Raw genomic sequence first — 18626 nt, 5'->3', positions numbered from 1 at the left:
TCATCACTGGCCTCCGAGTACTCTATTAACAGGTACCGCGTAGAGGGCATTGTTTTAATTTCTCAGTGGCTGACTTTGAAGTTATTGTCGAGGTGGAATAATGGCTAGTATTAGAGCTCTGGTCAGCTTGTCTTTTGGAGGCGCCGTTGGCTTCATGTTCCTCATGCTTGGATGTGTGTACTACAACTATTGGCCCCTGTTTCTTCTCATCTTCTACGCCCTCTCTCCAATCCCTTACTGCATCTCACAGAGAATGGTCGATGACATGGACACACCCAGTAATGCCTGCAAAGAGCTGGCTATATTCTTCACCACAGGGCTCGTGGTCTCAGCCTTTGCCCTGCCCACCATTCTCGCTAGAGCCAGAGTAATCCCCTGGGCGTCGTATGCACTTCTGTTGACGAGTAACATAGTCATCTTCCTGACTATACTGGGGTTCTTTTTCATCTTCGGATCCGAAGATGACTTCAGTTAGTGCCTTTATCCAGTGATTATCAACCTTTGAGGAACTTTGAGGACTCCCGGTTTGATATGCATTAGGCCACAGACCCCCATTTGATAGCATTTTTCATCTCTGGGACCCCAATCTACACTGTAAAATCCTACAAATGGAACCAAAAAGACCAGATGCGACACTTTGTAAGCTAGTAGATCGGACCCTCTCTACGAGAGACATGGCTGCATGACACTCGAGTTGGCCATCTGATGATACACGAAAGAAGGACCCCCCTAAAAAAAACATAAAGATGACATATATAGATACAAGATGTTGAGTGGTGCAGCCACTCAAATGCACAGCTTTGTGTGTATGTCTGTCTGTCCGTTTGAGCACGGAATGTCCGTTTGAGCACGGAATGTCCGCTTGAGCACGGAATGTCTGTGATTATGTTGTTGACATCATCAGATGTTATCATTGTGATGAAAGGCACCACTCACTTCACACAAGTGTGATTTTGTTAATAGGTAATCACTTTTTCCTTTGGTATCTTTCTTTTCCATTCCGTAGCGTAGGACTTGGCTTATGTGGTCAGTACAGTGTATACGTTTTTTTTGCTTTGCTCAGTCAATGGAGAGTATGCGCATGCACAAAGTGATTGGCAAATCGAGTGGCAATCGAGTTTGAGTGGCAAAGTGAGTTTAACGTTGTTTAATGCAATCAGATAGGACTTTTCTGTTTGGATGTATGGGCTGTCAAGGCCAGAAAGTCGTTTTTTGCCACTCAGTAGGCGTTCCTGCATAACTTCCAGGTATGATGATGTCACTGTAACACTTTCTGACATGGTTTGTCCTGCAAAGTTCTGTTTTTTGTGGGGCACTACAGCCCATCCAACATCTACCTTTGTGTGTTCTGCCTGTGACCTGTGTGGCCAAGTCAATGGCAAATTACTTTATGTGACATCTTTGTGTGATGTCATGTGGATCAATAAAAGGCACCCCTCACTTCACACAAGTGTGATTTTTGTATGGTGTATACTGTTGTGTACTACTGTTTATTATTGATGGGATCACTTTACACAAATGTCAGCATTTAAAACCAATTTAAGATCTAACATTTTAAAATGTTCGTCTCAATGTGTCGCTTTGCGAACTTGTAGATCAGCTTTTCGCTTGTTTTGTGTGACAGTTTTGTAAGACTAAGTAAGGAAGGCATTTAATCTGCAAAAAAATACACAAATAGTTTAAACATGGAGATGAGGTTTCTACCCTGACAACAGTAAAATGCTTTATTTTTTCCAGATGAAAAGTGCAGCACAATATTGTGTGAATATTTTGTTCACCACTCCTTTTTTGTGAAGCAATAGTTGACAATTAGAATTTAAACATTTCCTTCTGTGACATCTACAATAAACCCACATGTAGTTCCAGTCAGAACTTCCTCCAGAAAGTGATAAGGAAATATAAAAAGGGTTTTTCTTACACTTGTGAGATTGCAATGATTATAAAATAAGCGATTTTAATCTATAACCTTTGCCGTTATAAATAATAAAAGGCACACAATGCTCCCCTTATCTCTTATAGTGAGTAAGACAGTTAAGTGGAGATTAAACATGCAGTTCCCTGGCCACCTACTGTATATAAAGTATATACCTTGACCTATAGAAATAATCCTTATTTTTCATATTTAATATAACTTTCTATGAAATTTCATTAGAAAAGTCGTATTGTTTTTGTTACACTGAATCACATGCATTTTTGTTCCAAAGTTTAATAAAGTCAGAAATTGTTACTTCAGAGATTTACTCAACTCATAGACATAGAGGGACATCAGAATGTCCTTTTCGTAACGTCAAACACAGCCACATGATTGTCAACAGATTACATCTCGGAGCTACAGAGACTAGGGGGGACGATGATTTACAATGTCCCTATCTAGCTCAAGCGAGTGAGTCGCAGGCGGCAATTGTGCCACCAACGAGGCCGAAAAACGAGTGCACCTTTCAAGGGGCACTAGCCCTTCCAACGCCTGACTTTGTGTATTCCGTCCGTGGCATCATGTGTGTGGCCCAAGTCTATGGACCTTTTATGACGAAAAGTGTTCCCTACAAACTTTCAGGCCAAGTCAATATCAAACAAAAACTGATGTCACGCGACGTACCCCGTGACTTCATCATCATACATGATCATCATGTCAAAAGGCGCCCCTCACTTCACACGAGTGTGATTCTTTTCAATCCGACTAGATTCTGACAATCATAATGTAGCAGCACATATACATAGTGTTATAGGGTTTGATGAAGTCTGGCCATATATGGAGCATGTCTTGAGTGTAAAGGGTTTGATGAGGTCAGATCAACATAATGGAATGTCAGAACAGGTCAGCTCCATATATGGAGATCTAAGGGCAGTGTCTTGAGTGTAGTTTGATGAGGGCCCAGGTAGGGCCGGGCCTTAGGTTAAGAACTCTAGTTTTGGCCGGCACTAATAACTTTGGGGCGGGCCCGTCTAGAGTTTGAATGGACAGGTCAAAAGGGAGACATCGAAGAGGAAGGACGGCTGGGGAAGGATCAACATATGGAATGTCAGAACAGGTCAGCTCCATATATGGAGATGGAGTCGTGACCATATGGAGGCGTGATGTCACAAGGTGTGACCATATATGGAGGTGTGACGTGACGCACGGAAATGCAGGTTCTTAGTAAATGCAACCTAGCCAATAAATGGCTTTCATGTAAATAATCTATCAGTAATACGATATGGGCATAATAAACAAAAGATGACATCATGGTTTCAACTTGAGAGGCTATTTTTGGATCAGTCAAAGTCTGTCTTTTTGACAGAGATGGCACAGCCTCCAAATACTGTTTAGATGAACTCAGAAGGTTTTCAAGGACATATGACATGGGTCACACCTCCACCTGACAGATAGCTCCCTTATAAATGGAGGCTCCTGAGGTTGCACACACAGTACCAGAACATGATGGAGTCAAGACTGATAGTTCGTGTTGGGGTGATTTTAGCTTTAGTGGTTGAGTGTCACAATATTCCAAATGCTACTATAGCATCCAGTAACTAGTGTTTATGTTCTCTGTGAGTATAGGGACTTTAACAATGCAAATAATGTAAATGATGTACATTATAGTATACATGTAGACTACACTTTTGACTAGGATTTTGACTAGGACAAATTGTAATGAGGTACATATCTTGAAATATAATTTCTACTAGTATGAATGAAGTTATAGATAGCTGTAATAGGCATTTTGACTAGTCAAAATGTAATTAGATACGTTATGACTAGTAAGAATACAATTTGTAGGCCTACTAGGAGAAATGCTATTTGCGATATCTAAAATAGAAGTAGATAGTCAACAGAGCTTTTTTTTGTTAAAATGGCATCTTATTTACCTGTCACCAGATATCTGTAATTGCATTGTTCCTAGCTATAATACTAATTGCAGATATCTGAAATTACATTTGTACTAGTCAAAATATGAATTGCAGATTCGATTTGTACTAGTCACAATGTATTTTTGGATATACAAAATGTAATTCTGGATGTCTGGAATGTTTTTTAATTTTGGATATCTGAAATGGTAGTTTCTCCTAGTAGGAAAGGAATAGCATTGTAGATATATGAAATTGTAGTTTGTCTTAGTAAGAATGTAATTATAGATAGGCTATCCAGAATGTTGATTTTAGATATCCAGAATCCAGTTACGGATATCGAAAACTAAAAGCCCGGCATGAATGGAAAAAGTGATGTCATTTCTCCTAGGAAGAATGACATTATGGATATCTGAAATGACAATTGTATAATTCTGTAGCTGTTATTGAGAAAAATCGGTTTGAGGGAAAAGGAAGTTCCGGAAGATTGATGACTACAAAACAATTAACACTGCTCCCGAATGGTGTCCAGGCTAGTAATGAAGCTATTATCTAATCGGCTGACAGCGAAACACGCTGGTGAGCCTGCATGGCTTGTGTGTGTCATGCAAGAAACTGATCGAGAATGCCAGGTGGAGGTGGTCGTGTATAAATACAACTCTTGATTGGTTTCAGGGAGGAGCTGTAATCAGAATGATTGAATCAGGTGGCTGTGAGAGGCATTGGTGGAGGCGATTAGGTGGGGGAGGAGATTGTTCTCCGGTTTAGGTCTTCCCTCCTGGTTGTTCCAACTTCATTAAGTATACAATGATAAAATTACCTAAAAATCATTTTCAGAGATGCCAGAGGCCAGAACACATGGCAAGCTTATAGAAAGGGGTTAGTTACTAGGTTGTGATGTTAGAATATGACACTAGGTGGCGGTATTAAACCAGGCTGGAAATTTGTAGCCAATACAGACAATGCTAGACCTCAACACATGACTGTAAAATGGGAAAAAAGTGTAGCTTCAGAGTATTCCATTAGTCAATGTTAGCATTAGGTTTCTGTAATATGAGTGTGTGTGTGTGTGTGTGTGTGTGTGTGTGTGTGTGTGTGTGTGTGTGTGTGTGTGTGTGTGTGTGTGTGTGTGCATACGTGCATGAGTAAGTCTGTCTGTCTGTTTATACCTATATTTCACATTCTTTCTAGCCTGCCCCAGCCTGTGTGATTGGTCTAGAGTAGCGGGTCTAAAGGTGCTCATTCAAATTTACTGGCGTAAACAGTCGGTGGATCCTAGGTGCGTGCCCGCCCCTTCCTCCTCCCATCCCATCCCTGATAGAACACAGCGGCGAAAACTAACGTCACCAAATTTGGAGCGACGCCCCTCTGTAATGTTATTGGTTAGCGAAATACAAGGTTCACTCCCACTCCTATGCCACTTTTCCTGTCTCTTTTCCCCAGGCTTTTCTTCTTCTTTTGAAAACAAAACACATGCGGTCCCCGAGGCTACATTCTTTCTGACAGTGGCATAACAACACTGGGTCCTGATGCGTCACTCAGATGTGATGTGGTCAATGCGGGCCACATGAAACTACTGTAGGCTACTGTATGTCTATAGCGCTTACACCTCTTGCATGGACTTTTTGAACCCTGGGCTGAAAGGTCAATAGACAATTTACTAAAATGTGTATAGGTTAACGCTCAAATGCTGTATGTGGGCCCCTCAGACTATACAAACAAGGCCCCTCCTACTCCTACTACTGTAAATGGTGTCTGACAAACTTTTTTACATGCAAATAAAATGTATTTAATATTGTATCACATCTCCCACACTGACCTGAGATTTATACGTCATCGTGTCACGATACCAAAAATAACCAACCTATAAGCTCATACAATGCATAGCAATGCGATTTGTTGTGTGCTTGTAGATCGACTATTTGCAGCAGTGACAAGACAAGATATGCGACTACCGCATGTCTTATACAGTAGATGGAGATGATGTTCATGTATTTCTCTGTAGCTGTCAGTGTCGCTTGTTTATGGATCCTGCGCGTTCCATAAACAAGCGTCTGGCTCATAGCAGTGAATGTCTCGTCATCATTGTTAGATTCTAAGCATGAGTGTTGTTGCTATTTAAACAATATGGCATATCCATTGTTAGGAAAGGAAGTTAGGAACCATCAAGAGATACATAATGAAAATGTGGGGATGCCAATTGGTTTGCAAACTAGAAGGCTTGTGATTGGAGGCCAGGATCATTAATTTGTGTCCGCAGACTAGATGAGAACATCTCTTCATTATGAAGGTATCCTTGAGCAATGTCCCTCAGAGGTACACTGTGGCTGTACTCCACTGAGGAATATGACCACTTTGGTGAAAAAAAGAGACAATTTTCCAACAATTGTGCTTGGGTGCTTGAGCCTTCACTGTGGCTGCCCCTAAGCTCCGGATTGAACGCCCCATACCTATATGTCTAACTGGCCCCTCACACTTTTTTATCCCCAAGCTTTTTATTTAAGCTTTTATTTAATCCAGAGTGAGTTTTATACTTTTATGAGTTTTATTTGTTGCTTGATTTTATGCTTATTTCTGACTCGTGTTTCTATTGTGTCTCTTCAACATTTTCTGTAGAGCACTTTGGTCAACTCTTTTTTGGGGGGGATTTTCTGCCTTTATTTGATAGTGACAAAGTAAGCTGACAGGAAATGGGGGGAGAGAGAGATGAGGAGTGACACAGGATCGGGAGTCGAACCCTCAACACGCTGTCAGGCTGGATTTGCAGCCTACTGTAGGTGCCCGGCCTGGGCCTGGGCCAACTCTGTTGTTTTTAAATGTGCTCTATAAATAAAGTTGGATTGGATTGGATACAGGCTTGCATTGTTAATTTGTTGGATGTCCTTCAGATGTGATATCAGGTAGTTTTGTAAATGAATCATCATTGAAGCATCACAAATTTAAGTCATGGTTGTCTTTGCTGTACAAGAACCTTGTACGGCACATGTCCTTCTTTTGCTTTGAATTTCATTTATAGGATCATTTACTTTTATTTCAGTTAATGCATGGGTTAATTTTTGGCCCTTAATTAATACAATGTTAACGACATACACATTTTAATTAAATTATTTAATGTCTTGATTCATTATTCAATTTTCATTCTTGTCCATGCCTATTATAATGGAAATATTTAATTTGCTAAATTCACAGATTCATGCGTAATGATATAACTATGCAATAAGTAATAAGCACGATACTGCCTTTGACACAGATTTGGCTTCGTTCTATTTCACAATGCCACAGTTTTGCATGTTTTACATTTTGGCAGTATCTTGACCTCAAGGGCACCCTGTTGGAATGAAATTATGAGCATGAAGCCCATGTTAAATAATTACAGCAGTTTTAGTGCATGGTGCCATTTTTTAATAGACTTGGACATGTGTGTAACAGGCAGCACAATGTGGTGACCAACTGACCATGTAGTTATATACAATTAACTTTGAACTCCCAGCCGGCAATGTACAGCATGAGTATTGCAGCTGCCATGTAACAGGCCATTTACTATCATGATAACCATTTACTATTACAGGTTTCCATCAATACCTGAGCCCAATTCGACAAATGTCTTCTAAATCCTAACAGCTTTCTGAAAAAGACTCTAAAAGGACCCCTAAAATTCAATTAATTTGGCAGCCGACCCCCATATAAAAAATCCAGGGACCCCCAGACGCAAATATATATCTGCTACTTTTGATACTACATTTGTGTGACGCTGTAGTATGATCAAGTAGGACAGTAGGTCATTTACCAAAGAAAAGGTTAAGAATAAGGCCATAACTATGAATGGTTAGAGCCCGCCTGCAAGGCAAAGGTCCCAGGTTTGATTCAAGCCTTAAGCGTCAAACTAAAGTATTACTAACTACTAGTAACGAAAGTTTTCAAATAATTTTAGTGGAGTAATATATTTGCCTCTGAGATCTAGTGGAGTAGAAGTAAAATCATAAAAAATGTAAAGCACTCCAGTAAAGGTTCACGGTGGCACAGTCGGTAGTGCTGTCGCCTCACAGCTAGAAGGTCCTGGGTTCGATTCCCGCTGGGGACGCTGTGGGCGTGTTCCCTTTCTGTGTGGAGTTTGCATGTTCTCCCCGTGTCCCCTATAGGTACCCTCACAAAAACATGCAGTAATCCTGGTCTCTAAACTACCCCCCCCCCCCCCCCCCCCCCCCCTGGCCAGCCGGGTGCCTGATGGAGGGAAAAGGAACTGGTCGGAATTACGTGTTCCTTCCACACGCCGGGGAAACTCTCCTGTCAGGTGAAAAGAAGCAGCTTGGACTCCTCATGCATAGATGCATAGAAGGAAGCATGAGGTCAGTCCGCTGCCCCCCAGGTTGGCAGAGGAAGTGTAGCGCCCAGGATTACATTAGATAATTGACACTGGGTGAAAAAAAGGGTTACAAAATCGTGGGATAAAAAAAAGAAAAAGCACTCCAGTAAAGTTAAAATGCCTCAAAATTGTACTTACAGTAAGTACTTGAGTAAATGCACTTAGTTATTTTACACCACTGCACACCAACAGCTGCTCACTGCTAGGTAGGATAGGGGGAAATGCAGAGGACAACTTTAAAAACACACCAAGGAGTGAGGACCAAATTATTTAATCAATTTTATACAGCCATCGTTCTCTGCATTTGCAGCATAGAATGATCCTGTTGCTGTTGTGTTACTACATTTATTTAAATTCTCTAGAGACGGACAGATCAATTAACATAAACCTCAATGGCGTTTAAAAAAAACCTATACTGTTACTGTTTTTGCTGACATAAATAATGAAAGGTTCGGCTGAGCCAAATATGTGATTTATTAAAGTAAATACATAAATAAGTTCTCACCTTGATGCCAAAATCAGAGGTCTTAGTTGGTTATCTGTACCATTTTGTGATATAAAAAATAATAATAAGCTGATTAAGAATGTTTGTAGTCATGAAATGTTTCTGCTATACCAAGACTTGGCAATAGATGTCACTATAATATCAACTGCCACAGCCCGCACAGAAAGAGACACATCATTTACATAGATGCAATGTTTATATTGTAGATACTTTATATATTTATTTTACAATGGAATTGATTCATCATACAAGATGACCCAAAAAAAAGCACACAATACAATTCATAAAATCAACAAACCCATAAAACATGATTGTCACTTACCCAGAGTCACAAAAAGTACATACCATGAATAAATAATCTACAGAAATATGTACAATATGCACAACGAGAATCAAATGGAAGTGCAAATAAAGCTTTGGATCCCTGTACAGGAAATAAGGGTAAGCGAATGTAGACTGTGTCAGCTGTCCCCAATATCTGATGCAATAATAATAATATTAATCTTGACGTCATCATTGTACAGGACATTTAATAACATTTAGGCTTTGGGTCCTGCTTTGAAGGAACCCTTCATAATGACGACGTTATTCAAAAAACATGATGGAGAGAGAGAGAGTAAAAATGAAACACGTTACATTACGTACAGCGTTATCGCATTCCATTGAAAATAATTAATGCTCATCGTCCTTTGAGGATCAAGGCAAAAACCACAGGCGACAGAGAGAGACAGAGAGAGAGAGAGAGACAGAGAGAGAGAGAGAGAGACAGAGAGAGAGGGATCCAGAGAAGAGACAACTCACTGCAGAGGAAAAAAAATGTGTTCCCGTTGGGAGTCCTCAGCTGGCACACTGACCATCACTGGCTGAAATATTAACATGGTACGTACAATTACGGCCTTTTCCCACCTAGACCCATAAGCCGGAGTTATACTCACTTGCGCACAGGCGCCGTGCGCTGAAAATAGCCGATAGACAAGCTTGTCGATCGGCTATTTTTGGCAGACATGTCGATCGGATATTTTCGGCGTGTAGCACGGCGCACAACACACGTATAAATCAGGCAACAGATGATCAATAACAACAAGACAGCTGGTCAAGAGAGTCAGGTACTGTGTGTGTTTGTGCGCGTGCGTGCGTGCCTTTCCGTTGGTTTTCGATGGTGACAAAATAGACGCAAACAGACACGCAATGTGAACTGCAGCCCTCAGCATCGTCCCCAAAACCTTACATCTTTGATAAAAGTTCTTCTGGACAGGTTTTGGACACTTCTTTGTTACCCAGAGTTCAAGTACTCCAGTGCCACTTCATAGCAGAATTTGTACTGGTCCTGGGAAATGGAAAAATAAAAACAGATGTTACCGTACTGACAATTCACTTTATTTGTGTTTCCTCATGATACTGTACAGTACCTCTACGTTGTGAAAACCAGGAACAAGTATGCAAACGGCCTATACCTGTCTCACTGACAGTTGTTTCAGAAACATCAATAGTCCTGCCTGGTGTATTTATTTCTATAAAAGATGATTTGTAAGTATGGCTTTCGTAGTCTTGCATACAGTAGCCTGAGTGTCATCTGGTGACGCATTTCAATATTTGGGCAAGAATAGCCTCAAATAAACCTACGTACACTGCTTTGTAAACAATGATATCACCATGCCAGTATGATGGACCGCCCTGATGTATTTGCATTGGTTCTGCAGTGCAGTTATCTTTTTCATTTCGAAATTGTTTCCATCCAGTTCTACCCCCAGCATTGCATTTAGACGTCACCACACGTATTTGGAGGCAGAGATCTCTGATCGTCTGGCTCACTGAAGTGTGGCAGAATATTGATTTTAGTACCAAAGTACGGGACAAATTCTTCAAGGAAAATCATTGGTATGTGCAAAGCACCTAAAGCAGTATCCACAGCCATTAATTTGGTTGACAAGTCGCTGAACCCTAAATGACTGTGGGCAATGTTTTAAGGTTCCAGCCCAGGTATACCTTTGTTAGAAGATTGTCCTCCATTCTGGTCACTGCAAGACGTGCAAACTGTTCGATAGGGACGTGGTGAGGCATAAATAAAGTCTGATCGGCTCTGTTGTTCTGATGTGCAGTGCCCACCAAAAAAGTTTAAAAGAAAAGCACAACAACTTTTTTGTGCGCCAGTCACCCGTGTAACATCGACTCAGCTCCATAGAAGAATCAATGGATTTCTGGTGACTGGCCGGCCAAGTAGAAGACTGTGAACGCTGCCCTCAGTGGACAATGTACACTAACAACTGATCTGTAGTGGTGGAAAGTAACTAAGTACATTTACATAAAAAAATTGTTACCATATTTTCATTAGTGAGGACCAATTATATGAAGATAGGCTGAAAATGGGTGACATCCGTATTCAAATGTTTTAAAAAATAAGCCGATCTACAAGCTCACAATTAACGCTTGTAGACACTGACAAAAAATTAAACCTGTATAGTTTATACAGGGACACGTTAGTCTGCATACCTAAGATAGGTAATAAGCTGTCAGCAAGCTGATTGTATCAATCAGCCTCGCTTCCTATTTCTCAGGCCTCATTCACACGTACCAAACACCAATCAAGCAAATCGTTTCTTTGTTTTTTTGGGCCACCACAATGCTTTTCCAATGGGAGTCACATGGTTTGATCAAACATTTGTGTTTGATTGCTGATTGCTGGTGGTGTTCTGCCCCTCCCCCCTCATCAAACACAAATGTTTGATCAAACCATGTGACTCCCATTGGAAAAGCATTGTGGTGGCCCAAAAAAACTAAAAAAACGACCAAACATTTGCTTGATTGGTGTTTGGTACGTGTGAATGAGGCCTACACATCTCAGCTGATCGTTACGTCACACATACTCAAACTCCAATCAGAATTCACGCTCAAACCTAGCGGTTCCTTTAAATACGGCTTTGCATTCACTTCACTTCTGCTTGTCTTGCTGCTGCCTCACATCCGTTGATGCTTAGCTGCCTCCTCCACCCCAGCCTCCACCTTTTGATCAGAGCCTGACATAGGCTAAAACTCCATGATTATTATATGCTGTTCAAATGTCTGTCAATGTCTGCTGATTTAAGTGAATGTCAATGTATTGCTTACAGTATGTATACCTATGGGGGTTTTGCTATTGTTCTCTGATTTTTCTTAGCATGCTGCTTCGACAAAATTGAGAGAATATCTCCGAGAGCGCGGAGCCTTTAACACCAAGTTTAACTGTATACCATTTGTTGCAATAAATGGTCAATCTACTTTGACGTGAGTGTTTCCTGTCTAAACTAAATAAAAACGAAATAAAAAAATTACCATGACGACTAAAACTATTACTAACTAGAACTGCACTCTGTCGAGTGCCTACTTGCTTGTTGCACACAAGTAGGCCATAAATGGCCTACTAGTGCGCAAGCAGAGCGTGCAAGTACTGTAGACCGCTACAAACTTTCAAATCTCAGCCTCTCTGTGAAAGAACGTTTGCAATATTGAATTATTAAGTTTAGCTATTAGCTACGTACCTTGCTTTTGGAGGAAAAAAAGTAGTATTTTGTAAGTATGGTAATGATTACTTATGCCTGTTGTTATGGCAGTGGTGTCAGATTACATACATGTTTACATAGGGGCATTACCTTTAGTCCACCCGACACTGAAACATATCATCATTACGTCACCATCGTAAACCAATTATACCCTGGCATTGGTACATATCTTCATCACGTCATGGGACATACGCTTCGTAGCATGAATCTAAAACTAAATAAAAAAACAACACTAGTAGATGTAGTTGTAATAATGTATGTTTTTACAAAGATGCTCACCAGTAGGTCGACCATGTTGGGTTTGTTGTTCCTCAACGTCTTGACGGCGTGGAAGGCGTCGACGGAGCGCTGGTGCTGCAGCATCTCACACACGATGCTGATGGCACAGAAGGTCCCACTGCGCCCCCCGCCGTTCCTGTACACACACACACACACACACACACACACACACACACACACACACACACACACACACACACACACACACACACACACACACACACACACACACACACACACACACACACACACACACACACACACACACACACACACACACACACACACACACACACACACACACACACACACACACACACACACACACACACACACACACACACACACACACACACACACACACACACACACACACACACACACACACACACACACACACACACACACACACACACACACACACACACACACACACAGGACAGCCAGCCAAGTGTTAGTGCTGAGTGGCTAGACTGACTGAGGACTTTCTACTGCGCTAAACAACTGCAGACAGAGAGCTGGCGCACAACTAGAAATCAATTCTCGCTGCCGTGAAGTTTTAATTAGAATTAAGGCTGTGTCTTAGAAGAATAGGTGTAAAAAAACTGGTTAACTGAATAGTTCAAAAACATAATGTGAAAAACATTAGTGGAGGTAGTGGCACTGAGCACAAGCATTTTGGCATCGATAGGGACAAACACACAAAGACAGACCCTCTTAGGCCTGCTTTACACTGGCAGCCACATCTAGCCTGAATCTAGCCTGAATCTAGCCTGAATCAGATCTGTGTCACTTCAAGATAGAAATCCGATTTGCTTAAATAAGTCTAAATGCAGACAGGTCACATGGAATCTGATTTTTTCAAATGTGACTTGAGTCACATCCAGAGGTGGTTTCAAATCCTATTTAAATCCGATCTGAGGAGATCTGTCTCTGTCTGAATGCAACGACCACATGAAGTGACCTGAGTCACATATCAAGCTGTCCAAACGTCACCCGCAGCGCGACCCGAGCGCTACTAACATGACGTCATTACAGAGCGTGAGTATTTTTATTTAAGTAAACAAACAAGAGAGAGAGAAAAACAACCAAACGAGAGCAAAAGAAAACAAGCGAGAGGACAGAAAAGAGAGGAAAACAATATTGCAACACACGTTTGTTTTATAGGAATAATGTCACTTCATTATGTAAGCACTACAGCGGAGCGGACAGACGATGACATTTGTACCAAAGTCCTGACGTCACTCGCTCATCCCTTGGTCCAGGGTCAAAAAAGATTAATTTTAAATCGTCTCATATAAGCATTGTGGTCCAAAAATAAATAAACTGTCAAAACGATATGTCGGGGAGGTGTCTCTGTATCGTTACAACAGTCAGTCAGTCATATTTGATACTGTCTCTTTCTAGCGAAAATGTTAATAATTCGGCGGCAGTAACATTAGAGTTTTCTCTCAGTCAGTTGATTCTTTATATCCATTTGAGTCAAACCGCTGTGATCATTTGTTTATTTTTGGAACACAGTTCTTATTTGACGCGATATGATTCTTATTTGACGCGATATGAAGAAGTTATTGGAATTCCGAAGGGGGGGGGGGGGGTGCGGTTAAATGCAAACCGGGTAGGATGTGAAATGACAATGCACTCCTCGATCCTGGCTGTCATGTCACTACTGGAGGATGCCTCCGTTATTCCGTACAATATTCTAAACTTCTCTAAATGTACAGAAACAAGGCCGTTTATGAGGATATATGAGGAGAACGGCTACACGCGGTCCTATCTGCAATGTCAGATAGTTGTTGGTTAAAATAGAAAGGAGAGCTTGTAGTCCCGATGCCAAAAATACTTTTTAATGTATTGTATAATGACTCTCGTCAGAGGTAAATAAAATCATGCAAAGGACATACAATGAGTGCTGGCATTTTCTTCACCTCAACTTATATCTCGAGCCTTGAACCTAGAAGGATTTTGTTTTAACCTGGAGTGCTGCGTGTTGTCTGCTACGGCAGTTATAATTATTTCTCAATGTATTGTAGGCCTATAATAAAAAATATTTTTGGCATCGGGACTACGAGCTGTGCGACCTCTTCTTTCTATTTTAAAGTTTGTCTCCCGTGGTCAGCACCTCCCTACTGTGTGCGCTCCTAACTTTTTTGTTAGATTGTTGTTGGTTACCACGGTAACCAAAGCAGATATGTCGATGCAGGGCGGCTTTGCGTTGAGTTGTTAAAATCAGTCTGAATGCACAGATCGGATCTGGTCACTTGCAAACGGTAGTGTGAATGACCGGGCCAAAAGATCGGATTTGAATCGGATTTGACTTTATGTGACTGCAGTCTAAAGCCGGCCTTATAGACGGCTGGTCTCCATACCAAGTATGAAAGATCCACTCCTTTGACATAGTACACGTTTTGAGCCACTAGGTGGGGATGTTTCTTCTTTAATAATTCCATCAGCAAGCTCATGGATTGGGGAGAGCATCTTGAGTACTCAAAGTGAGTTTGTGAGTAACTTGTAGACAGCAGACTGCTGTGAGTTTACATCATGGCCATTTTGGGAGACGTGCAGACAGAAGTCATGATGTTGGGAGTGTTGGCGGAGTGTGGCAAACTCCACACAGCCCAGTGCGCCGTGGGATTGGTTTCAGTGACAGACAGTATGCTCCGATGTTTGTTTCACAGAAAATGACAGACAGACAGACGGAGAGCTGGGAGTGAAAGTGTCAAGGTACATTCACACAGGACAAGGATGCGATAAAAATAATCATGTCGCATGAAATCGCGGGAAGTAGAAGATCACTCTGTTGCCGTGTTCATAGACTCCACACAATGTCCTCAGCGGTCCACTTCTTCAAATATAAAGCTGGACGCAGCGTCAAGAAATCCAGTGCGAGTGCTATATTGGCGACTGTGAATTGGCGACACACGATGAGAAAGACACTTTTGATTGGTGACTTTGGTCACACTGGACATTTGTGGACATGTTCTTTAGCACGTCGCTGTGCTCGCTTCTGCAAAACTCACTTGAGTTGAACATTCTTCAATGCGTGGCTCTGGACATTTTTTTCTTGATGTTGTATCTTTACACTGAGTTAACATCGAATTGCATTGCTAAAAAAAAAATGGGCACGTCTTGTGTGAATGCACCCTATTAGAGGGTAACTGCACAGTAAAATACTCAGTTTTCATTTAATACATTTGTCTCCCAACTACAAAAGTGTACAAATTCAACCAAAGTGGTTACTGTACACTCAGAGTTATCCACTTAAACCCTCTGGACCTGAGTTGGTTCTGTACTTTGACCACTTTCTTCCTTCTACACTAAATCTCTTCACCCCCAAATAACAGCTAGACCTGTTATTTTGGGCTAATGCCGCCCCCAGAATATGGGGGCTGGGGAGGTTAAATAACCTCTGGGTAATTTACTGTGTGTATTTTTGGTGTGCGTACATGTGTGTGTGCGTGCATGTGCGCGCGCGCGTGTGTGTGTGTGTGTGTATGCGTGTGCGTGTGCGTGTGTGTGTGTGCGTGTGTGTGTGTGTGTGTGTGTGTGTGTAAACGTACAGACAGTGCACCACGGTGCGTCCTTCCCCGCCATCGTACTCCTCCTGCCACTTGTCCACCTGTCTGATGAGCTTGAGGAAGGAGCGCTTGGACATGGGCGTGTCCCTGTACATGGGCCAGCCCAGGAACTGGAACTGCTGCACCATGCGGTAGCCATCCTGAGGCTGGTGGTGGGGGGGGGGGGGGGGGGGGGGATTGAGAGAGAGATGTTTTGGTGCACCATGAGGATATTGGAAGTATAGGCACCCAAATAATTGGCAAGACACTTAGTTAGTAATGATAATATAACCATTTGGGGGTTTTTTTAGAAAGAAGAAAAAAAGGTTTTCTGAAAAACTTATGTTGCTACAGTATATCAGGGGTGCTCAAACGTGTCCATGACAAGGACCCCCCAAATTAGTTGTATGTATTTGGCCGCGGACCCCCATCTCAAAATATTTTTGTTCCAGGGACCCCCCAGAAGCAAATATTTAAGTAAAAAATGATATACATTCAAAGATGTGCACACATTATAAAAACAAAACGGAGCTTGTAGAGTTTGTAGAGCTTGTAGACTTTTTGGAGTGGGCCCTGATCCAGAAGAGGCTGAGAACCACTGGTTTAGACTAGAGTAAAGTATCTTAGTGAGGTGAAATCTATATTAAGTATACAGTATGTTCCCAGAAGCATCTTCCAGTGCAAGTTTGGGCCTGGCTACTTCCATCCATTTTATCGCATCACTCTTTTTTTCTAGGAGGGTGTCTGGAAAGGTGCTGTACTGTTTCGGGCCATGTGAGATTGGTGTTATGTCTTGGTGACATGTGCCTTTAATTACAAACATGCACATGCACACGCACGCACACACACACACACACACACACACACACACACACACACACACACACACACACACACACACACACACACACACACACACACACACACACACACACACACACACACACACACACACACACACACACACACACACACACACACTCACACAACTAAGCCCAACATTGTGACAACAAGCAGGACAAGAGAGAGATAACAGCGACAAGTAATTGGAGAGATGCGTTGAGTTGATAGATGGGTACTGATCGACAGCTTGATAGATGACTACTGTTAGTCCCAGGCAAGGACGGACAGACAGGTAATCAAAGATACAGACTCTGTCCATTCGTCACACAGACACGCCAAACTATCAATAACACTTGTCGATGATCTGATTTGATAACGCCGAGTTTCACTTAACAGGCTTTAATATCTTATATTTCATCTGGCAGAATAAGGGAGGGGAGGAGAATTGGGGCCCTCAAATGGACTACAGTTCGTTTTTGGTCCGATGCCGATTCCGATGTGGGATGAGTCCTAGACCACCGATTACCAATGTTTTAGCCGATATATTGGCAACATTATGTAATCAATTTGACATTTCTTATATGAAATATGAATTACACACATAAACTGAAATGTATTTTGTTCAACAAAATATTGCCAATGAATCTATAAGCTCACAGTCACAACACATTCCATCACATGGCATTGCCCAGGGACGTCAGGTTGAAAGTACTTAAAAACCGGGACATGAATCAGACTCGTAATTGCCAAAACCGGTATAATCAAAAAAGTCAAATAATGGTTGATATATCTGCCAGAACGATATATTGGTCGGGTATACCATACAGTTGGAGGCCATCGATATTGTCCTTTTCTTTTTGCTGAGGTTTGCGTGATCTCCTCAAAAGGACAGTTAACCCATTTTGGGCGGGAACCCCTTTTGGTGTTTTAAACATTGTTATAATTTAGCTATTGAAAAATAGCAGATCTACAAGCTCATAGCGCGCCACCGAGTGGCGCGCTACGAGCTTGTAGGTCTGCTATTTTTGAAAAATCGTGAAAATATTTATTTCAGATAACTGGAGGATTTAGAAGGATTTAAAAAAAATTGAGGTCAGGCCTAAATGGGTCAAATGATAAGGGACAATATCGGTGGCACTCAACTGTAGTTCATAGATTTTATTGTGGGGATGATGAACAGTTGGGGGTCCGTGGGTGGGATATAATGCATGTCATCACAGGGCACTGGATTCTAAGCAGCCCCTCTGTCTGTATGTCATTTCATTTCAATAGACTATCCTGATGCCCCAGCGGGCCAAAGACTCCAGATTTGTATTCGTCGTTTCGTTTTGGCGGTCAGTTTGAGGAGTGATTTATACTGTATATAACCTCAAATCAGCTCAGTCTGCAGAGGTTAAGGCGCTTAAAGCAGCCAAGGCGGCCTCAGGTCACGACCTTTCAACTGCACAGCACACTGCGTTTGGCGGGATTTTAAATCAGGCCACATTCATGCTTTCTAGGGAAGGCGTTGGTTAAGAACACAGGGTTCTCAAGGGTGCCTTGGGATTTTGTGATTTATATTATTACAATATATACAACTATACAAGCAGTTATGAATCATCTTTCAGTGTATTACATTAGTACTTATTAGTACAATAATCTTCTAATCAATTACATAATTGTTTTGTTAATGAATATTTCTTGAGCAATATAATTGTCTGTCAACTCTATAACACGTG

General features: G+C 41.6%; 2 protein-coding genes across 13 annotated transcripts in view; one reads left to right on the top strand and one right to left on the bottom strand.

Annotated features, from left to right (window-relative positions):
* Positions 1 to 100: 100 nt before the first annotated feature.
* Positions 101 to 475, top strand: LOC306943495 (leptin receptor overlapping transcript-like 1; the record flags this gene model as incomplete). The annotated part of the gene is made up of 1 exon (XM_079529878.1): positions 101 to 475. The coding sequence occupies one exon, from the start codon at positions 101 to 103 to the stop codon at positions 473 to 475; it is 375 nt and encodes a 124-aa protein (XP_079386004.1).
* Positions 476 to 8907: 8432 nt separating this feature from the next.
* Positions 8908 to 18626, bottom strand: part of LOC306912365 (receptor-type tyrosine-protein phosphatase mu) — a 236320-nt gene continuing 226601 nt past the window's right edge. For all 12 annotated transcript variants that reach the window (XM_079488525.1, XM_079488531.1, XM_079488529.1 and 9 more), the window contains 3 exons: positions 16069 to 16232; positions 12509 to 12644; positions 8908 to 10020 (listed from right to left, as the gene is read on the bottom strand). In XM_079488525.1, coding sequence (XP_079344651.1) covers positions 9967 to 10020; positions 12509 to 12644; positions 16069 to 16232 — 354 coding nt within the window. In that variant the 3' untranslated portion in view covers positions 8908 to 9966. The remainder of the gene's footprint in view (positions 10021 to 12508; positions 12645 to 16068; positions 16233 to 18626) is intronic.

Source organism: Electrona antarctica, assembly GCF_951216825.1.
Source record: "Electrona antarctica genome assembly, chromosome: 19".
Classification (NCBI taxonomy): Eukaryota; Metazoa; Chordata; class Actinopteri; order Myctophiformes; family Myctophidae; genus Electrona; species Electrona antarctica.
Note: the sequence above shows the minus strand (reverse complement) of the source record. Positions and strands in the feature narration are given on the sequence as shown.